Source organism: Sciurus vulgaris (genome assembly GCF_902686455.1).
Source record: "Sciurus vulgaris genome assembly, chromosome: 3".
NCBI classification, from domain to species: Eukaryota; Metazoa; Chordata; class Mammalia; order Rodentia; family Sciuridae; genus Sciurus; species Sciurus vulgaris.
Genome location: NC_136463.1, coordinates 20,494,013 through 20,502,041, shown reverse-complemented (window position 1 = coordinate 20,502,041; position 8,029 = coordinate 20,494,013). Strand labels below are relative to the sequence as shown.

At 39.9% G+C, this 8,029-nt stretch overlaps 1 protein-coding gene across 1 annotated transcript; it reads left to right on the top strand.

Moving 5' to 3' along the window:
* Nucleotides 1-2,867: 2,867 nt before the first annotated feature.
* LOC306657014 (large ribosomal subunit protein uL13m-like) lies at nt 2,868-3,615 on the top strand. Its single transcript, XM_079132675.1, has one exon. It carries the CDS (start codon nt 2,919-2,921, stop codon nt 3,453-3,455), a length of 537 nt encoding a protein of 178 aa, XP_078988801.1. The 5' UTR covers nt 2,868-2,918; the 3' UTR covers nt 3,456-3,615.
* Nucleotides 3,616-8,029: the final 4,414 nt, after the last annotated feature.

The following is an 8,029-nucleotide window of genomic DNA, read 5'->3' as shown; positions in this document are numbered from 1 at the left end:
TGGAAGACAAAGGTCAAGCGAGGTTAAATAGGAAGTGGAGCAGGAGATCTGGTCTCCATGCTTAGCTTCAGAACTAGAAAGAGATGATATTGGAGAAGACTTAACATCAGTTTCCCAGACTACAGGTCAGTATGAGTTGCTCTATAGGGTCAAATTGTAACTTTAGGGCAGACAGGCAGGGTCACTACCAAACTAAGAAATCAGGTCATGCGAATAACCCAGAGTCAGCAAGGTTTGAGGTTATAGACAAAATCCAAACAGAACAAGTCACAACACCAAGGGATGCTCCCAGGAAGCTGTAGCAGGTTTTTCTGTCAAGCAATTTATTTAATCCTGCGTAGAGTCCCACCTCAAAGGCTTCTCTCTACTCATCCCCATAACCTTGGGTCACCTGAAAATGAGATTGGCTAAATTCACCCCAGAACATTGGAATTTGCATATTTAGGGAAGGTTGAGTCCCACTATTTGATGTGGGTTCTTCAGTGGTGGGGATTAAGCCCACAGAGACCCTAATGGTTCTATCAAGGGAGAAAGGAAATGGTCTCTATCAGCATGAATTGAATCCCACAGCTTGAGCATGGCCCATCCAATTGCTCTCAAGAACCAAGTCCAGGTTCCTTGCAAGAAGATTCTGGCAGAAAGTGAATAGTACCTCCAGCCCTGGCAATTCATGAAGTTAAGAACACATAATATTATAGAATTAATGTGTACTTACTATCTGCCAGGTTCTGTTCTATGTACCTTATTTCTACAATTAATTCTCCCAATATCTCTGTGAGGTGAGTACTATCACTTGTCCTCATATTATGAGGTACAGATGGATTAGGTAGCTTGTCCAGAATGGTAGGGCCAATTCTAAAATCAGGCAGTCTGACTTCAGAGTCTATGCTCTGCCCTCTACCTCTTCTGGTACCCCATTGATGCCAGTAAGACTGACAGCTGTCTAAATCCCCTATAAATACCAGATAGATGTAACCATTTTTCTTCTTTCTTTCTTCCTTCCTTTTCTCCCCCTCCTCTTCTTCTTCCTCCTCCTCCTCCTTTTTTCAGCGCCGGGGCTAGAAACCAGGACCTGGCATATGCTAAGCAAGTGCTTTGCCACTGAGTCATTCCTCAGCCCCAGATACAATCCTCAGAGAGGATTTGATTTTATTTGGCTGAAGGCCATTAAAAAACTTACAATGGTCCTCCCAGTAGGTTAGCATTAGCTTCTTATGTTTCAACTCCTCCGTTTATACCCCAAAGACTTAAAATCAACACACTGCAGTGACTCAACCACATCAATGTTTATAGCAGTTCAACTCACAATAGCTAAACTATGAAGCCAACCTAGGTGCCCCTCAATAGATGAATAAATAAAGAAAATATGGTATATATATATATATATATATATATATATACATACAATGGAATATTACTCAGTCTTAAAGAAGAATGAAATGATGACATTTGCTGGTAAATTGATGGAGCTGGAGAATATCATGATAAGTGATAAGTGGAATAAGCCAATCCCAGAAAACCAAAGGCCAAATGTTTTCTCTGATATGTGGATGCTTAATTCACAATAAAGGGGGTGGGGTTAGGGAAGAATAGAGTTACTTTGGATTAAGCAGAAGGGGGTGAAGGGAGGGAAGGGGGTTTGGGGTAAGAAGGATAATAGAATAAATCGGACATTGTTACCCTATGTGCATATATGACTACATGACCAGTGTGATTCTACATCATGTACAACCAGAAGAATGAGAAGTTATACTCCATTTATGTATGATGTGTCAAAATGCATTCTATTGTCATGTACAACTAATTAGAACAAATTAAAAAAAGGTAATTTCCTAAAGTAACTATTAGGACAAGTATCACTAAGTGTTCAACAGCAGTGTCAAAAGCAACTTTAGCTGTTCTTTGCTTTCAAGAGTTTAAAAATAAAGGGCTAGGATTGTAACTCAGTGGTAGAGCGCTTGCCTAGCATGAGTGAGGCACTGGGTTTGATCCTTAGCACCACATAAAAAACAAATAAATTTTAAAAAAAACCCTTAAATTCTTTTTTAAAAGTTTAAAAATAAAGTTCTAACTATCTGGGTCAGACAGTAAGTAACTTAATATTTCTAGAATCAAGATAGAGTGAGAAGATAGAATTACCACAAAGAGTTTTTATATAGCTAAATATATGATTGGACAATAGACACACTGTGAAATGTCATTTAAATCAGAGACTCTACAAACATGGGTTGGCTGTCTTTCTTTAGGACCAGAAAAGTCTGTAAGTGGACACAGACAGAGGTAGAGAATTTATGATATGTAAAGCTGAGCAGAGTGTCAACATATGATCAATTTGTAACATAGCCAACTTATTAGAACACATTGATCAGTGATTTGTAACTCTCCAAGTTACAAATCTGTGACTACTTTAGAAATGGCTTATGAATGCTCAGACTGGAAGCAGGTTTAAGTAACCAACGACAATTTTATAGCAAAGTCTGGGTCATGTTAGAGCATAATTTGATAAATGTTCTAGCAGTGTATCAGTTTTTAGGTGATAGGCTTGGGGATCACACACACACACACACACACACACACACACACACACATACACACAAAGCATAACTATATTTTTGTATTTTAATTTTTTATTTTTGGGAGCAGGGATTGAACCCAGGGGTGCTTAACCACTGAGTCACATCCACAGTCCTTTTTAGTTTTTAGTTTGAGACAGGGTCTCACTAAGTTCCTGAGGCTGGCTTTGAACTTGCGATCCTATTGCCTCAGCCTCCTGAGGTGCTGGGATTACAGGTGTGTACCACCACACCAGCTGTACTTGTATTACAGACCAAGGAAAACAGGCCTATTAAGAAAGTGCAGGGGCTGATGACCCGGTTTAAGCTCGGGAGTAAGGAGGACCGTTCGGCCCGTGGGGGAGCATGTCTAGCTTCTCTCGGGCGCACCAGCAATGGGCCACTTTTGCTCAAATATGGTATCTCTTAGATGGGAAAATGCAACCCCCTGGTAAACTTGCTGCTCTAGCATCAATAAAACTTCAAGGATTACATAAACCCATATACCATCAGCTGAGTGACTGTGGAGATCATGTTGTCATAATAAACACAAGACACATTGCATTTTCTGAAAACAAGTGGGAACAAAAAGTATACTCTTCACACACTGGCTATCCAGATGGATTTAGACAAGTCACCACTGCTCAGCTTCACCAGAAAGATTCAGTAGCAATTGTAAAATTAGCTATTTATGGCATGCTTCCAAAAAACCTTCACAGAAGAACAATGAGGCAGAGGTTGCATCTTTTTCCAGATGAGGATATTCCAGAAGATATTCTTAAAAATTTAGTGGAAGAGCTTCCTCAGCCTAGGAAAATTCCAAAACGTCTTGATGAGTACACCCAGGAAGAAGTGGAGTCTTTCCCGAGAGTGTGGCCCCCACCTGAAGATTATCGGATATAGAATGAAAATTACAGAAAATACCATGAAGTGATTTAGACTGCTTCCTAATGAGTTTCTCTGCCCTTGAACAGTGAAACAACTTCAGGAAACTGCAAATAAGACACATTACTTTATAGAATTGTTTCATTTTGTAATGATTGGAATAAAATTGCTTATTTGGATAACTAAAAAAAAAAAAGAAAGTGCAGGGAAAGGGATTAGGGATATGGCTCAGTGGTAGAGTGCTTGCCTAACTTGTGTGAGACCCTGAGTTCTATCCCTGTCACTGAAAAAAAAAAAAAAGCAGGTGTAGTTCAGTGATAGAGGACTTATGGGTGAGGCCCTGGATTCAGTTCCCAGAACTGCAAAAAAAAAAAAAAAAAAAGGAAAGACAAATTCTGCTACCTCAGTCAACTGCCATGCCATAGATAGGCCAAAGTCTTAGGGCTTTTTGTTTTTTTAGCAAAATTATAAGAGCTTTAGAATTTTTTTTAACCATACTTGTATTGATATACTATTCACATAGCATACAAAACACTCAACACTCATTTAAAGTGTACAGTAGGGCCTGGTGGCACACGCCTGTAATCCCAGCAGGAGGATCTCAGCAACTTAGTGAGGCCCTAAGCAGTTTAGTGAGACCATATCTCAAAATAAAAAATAAAAAGGGCTCGGGGGCTGGGGTTGTGGCTCAGTGGTAGAGTGCTTGCCTAGCATGTGTGAGACACTGGGTTCAATTCTCAGCACCACATATAAATAAATAAATAAATGTCCATTGACAACTAAAAAGGGGGTAGGAATATGACTTGGTGGTAGAGCACCCCTAGGCTCAATCCCCAGGACCAAATAAGTAAATGAAGTGTGTGGTGGTTTTTAGTTGTTCATAGTTATTCAACCATCATCATGAATCAGTTTTAGAACTTATTTTTTTGCTGCTCCACAAAAACACACTGTATCCTTTACAGTTACCTAGACTGTTTTCCCAAAGGCTTAGTACTAGGAAAAGTTTTACAGTGTTTTTGGTTTTTCCCATCTCTTGTAATTTTCTAGAATCACTCCCTGTAACATAATTTTGTCTACTTCTTTGCTTTGGAAGAATTTTAAAGCAAGATTAATCAAGTAATCAGATTTTACATGATGAAACATTTGTGAGCTCCTCCTACTTTCGTTGGCAATGACTTTCTTGTTCCAATATGAGTTCCAGGGGCATTTCATTTGAGGACATTTCTGGATATTTGAAGTTCCAGCCCTAGTCAATAGACGGTTTGTTTGTAACCTGTCAGAAGTTGCTGACTTGATTTCTGAAAACCATTACTTTAGCTACTGAATTATTAATATTTATTGATTTTGTTCTACAGTAATTGCTGATCTAGGACAGATGCCTTTAAGCCTTAAGTGTGTAAATAAAACAGGGCAGTATCATTTGTATGCAAGACTTTTCCAGGAGACTCTTAAGAATGGAAGATTCACCAAATAGCCTTCTTGTGATATTTCTAAGAAAAGAACTGAATAGAAATCATATGAAGAGCAGTCAACAAAAGCTACTTCTATCAGAAAACCAAAAACCTAATTCATATGTAGGGCAAACTAACAAGAGTCTAGTCTAGCAATGGGCCATCAGAAGCCCTACGTCTAATTTCAGAAAAATTAGAAAGCTGTTATTGATTCTCAATTAAAAAAAACAGACTACAAATGTTTTATTTTTCCTGAATTGATATTTATTCAAAAAAGTTGCTATTGATTGTATTGGGGGAAAAATTGTTTTCATTTAATAGAGAAATTAAGACCAAGAGAGGGAGGCATAAGTCTGACCTAAGTCGCAAATATAACTTGTCCCCAGGTCTCTGGATTCTTAGCAGAGCAATCTCCTCTGCCAGTCTCCTGCACATATTTAGGCTGCTATGTCAACATGCAGCTTTTTCAACAGAAGTAAAGGACATATTTCAACAGTAGAGCCAGCTTATTTGAAACAGAACCAGGCCACAGCTAGACTATCCGTGTGCAAGGTGGCCTTCTCCTAATTAAGTTATGTGCTTCTCTCTTCTTTTGCTTCCCAGAACAGGTATATAACTAAATACAGCAGGGAACAGCTTGGTGTTTTATGGTACTTTTTGCTTTGGGTTGTTTTTGGTTTTGTTTTTTAAGCATGAGGCTGGTTTTCCAGCCAGCAAATTTTCAGTACTATCCCTGGTGCCATCTTCTCAGTTTCTTCCTTCGTTCTTCTCATCCCACGGGCATTGACTTCAGGTCAACTCCGCTCAATTCCTGCATTTGAGGACAGGTAGGTCTCCTCTCATTCTGCTGCATCACAGAATTGGAGATTCCAATCCTTTACTATCTGCCCTCCTTTCTCTCCAGAGACAAAGAGAACAAAATCCCCTCTGTTGTGAACTGATTTGGGACTTAACTGAGACGGGTCGTGAAGGTGTGAATTTCATCTTTTCACCTCCATCTTTCCCTCTGACCTCCTCCTTCAGCCCCAGCCAGTTGTCAACACTGCAACAAGTCCCAACTAGATTCACCCTGGTCATGGAGTCAGGTGAGCCTTGGAGAGATGTGATTGACTTAATTGATTTACTAACCCAAGTGGTGTAAATCTGTATATTCTTTATTTGGATTATATCTCTAAACTGCCAAGGTCTTCCTTACCAGTCCATTTTTACCCCACCCAGTGATTGCAATGGAATGACATGGCATTAACTCTCCTTGTAGACTGTTATAAAACCACTATGGACATCACTGTCCACTATGGATATCCCAAAGGCCTTGGTTCAGGAGGCTTAGGTGGGGCCCTGACAGGTATCTGAGTGGCAGGTATCTGAGTGGATTCAGGAAAAGCCGATGCTCAGTCTCAGTCTTTGATTTGGCTCTCCAAGCTGTCAGTAGGCTCACTAGTTATAGTGACCACTAAACTCATCTCCAGAATTATGCCCTTTCTCATTTCTACCTGCACAGCTACAAGATATGCTTCTAGAACCTTACAAAGAACAAATGATTCCACCCCAACCTAATGACTCCATCAAACTGGTGAGTTAATTCCTCTCCAAGGTGCAGGGTGGCTGCACTCAATCTATTTTTTAAATATTTTTTTAGTTGTCAGTTACACTTATTTATTTATTTATAGGTAGTGCTGAGAATTGAACCCAGTACCAAGTACCCAGTACTTGCCTATGTTGGGCAAGTGCTCTGCCACTGAGCCACAACCTCAGCCCCAAATCAACCTATTTTAAGAAAAATCAAAGACCTAGGGAATTTTATGCTCCTTTTGGCCTCTTTTCATCTGAAAGAGTTTAAGTTTCCCTCTCAGTTCTAGGTTTTATTTGGGGTACCTACAATGTTCAATCTTTGGGGAATGATTAATTGGGAGAAATGAATTTGTGAAAGGATAAGAGAGTACAGGAGAAGAGCTTGGTGAGGGCTGGAAATGGAAAAAGGTTCTCTCTCAAGCTGTTTTTTGTTTGTTTGTTGTTCTGGGCATTAAACCCAGGGTCCTGTTCACATGAGGCAAGTGCTGTGCTGCTGAGCTATACCTCCAGTCCCTCTCATGTTTTATTTTGGGTTGAGCCTGCTGGGAAGCCTAGGGTAGAGAAGACCAAGAATGTTCCATTCTCTTTACAGCTAAGGAAAGTCCCACACTATTAGTCAAGTAGCATTATTTCCACACAAAATATCTAAAAAAAACCAGTGGTTGTCTGGCAACATTTGTCTCCTGGGTAACATGTGACAATGTCTGGAGGCATTTTGGGTTGTCAACTGGAAAGGTTGTTACTGAAATCCAGGAGTTAGAGGCCAGAAATGCTGGTAAAGCTCTTGGAATGCACATTCCCCCACAGTAAAGAGTTCTGGGGCCTAACACTGTTCATCGTGCCAGGGTTTGAGGAGAGTGAGTCATAGTTTACCTGAATAATTTTCAACTCAGAACACTGCTTGTGCAAAGGGGTCCTTCTGGTTTACCAGTAGCCCTCTTCCATGTCTGTCTTAGTGGAAATTTTATTGCTCTGAATTCCAAGGGGTCTTTCCCTCAAACTAGGTTCCTACTTGTTTTTTGTTTTTGTTTTTTGTTTGGTGTATTTTGTTTTGTTTTGTTTTGTGTGTGGTACTGGAGATGGAACCCAAGCTCTCAAGCACATTAGGCAAGCATTCTACCACTGAGCCCCCAGATCTGCTTATTAAAGCAACAGGAGTCACCACATACGGAATCATGTAAGTTAGCCACTCTTGTTGTAGAGTTTCCTGATGCTGAATGTGTTACCAGTTATCCACAGATGTAAACATCATTAAATACTAGATAAAATATGCAGACAGATTCAAAATTTTTAGGCAGGATGGACGGGACCTAGAAGAGAGCCACCTATTGTAAGAGTTAGTAGATAAACTGTCTCCCCTTGAAGCTCTGGAAGTACTGAACATTGTTAAATCATCAGGGAGAAGAGTAAATAAAACAAAACACATTCTTACATGAACAAACAAAGAACTTAGTTAAGACAAACTGTGCATAATTACATCAGAAGGAGAGATAAGTCTGGGAAGATAGGGAAGTGGGCCCTTGGGTAACTTCCTGGGCAGTTGAGAACAGACAGTACCTGCAGATATTT

What these genes read in the sequence shown, in the direction of transcription:
- LOC306657014 (XM_079132675.1), top strand. Translation starts at nt 2,919, where the DNA reads ATGTCTAGCTTCTCTCGGGCGCACCAGCAATGGGCCACTTTTGCTCAA.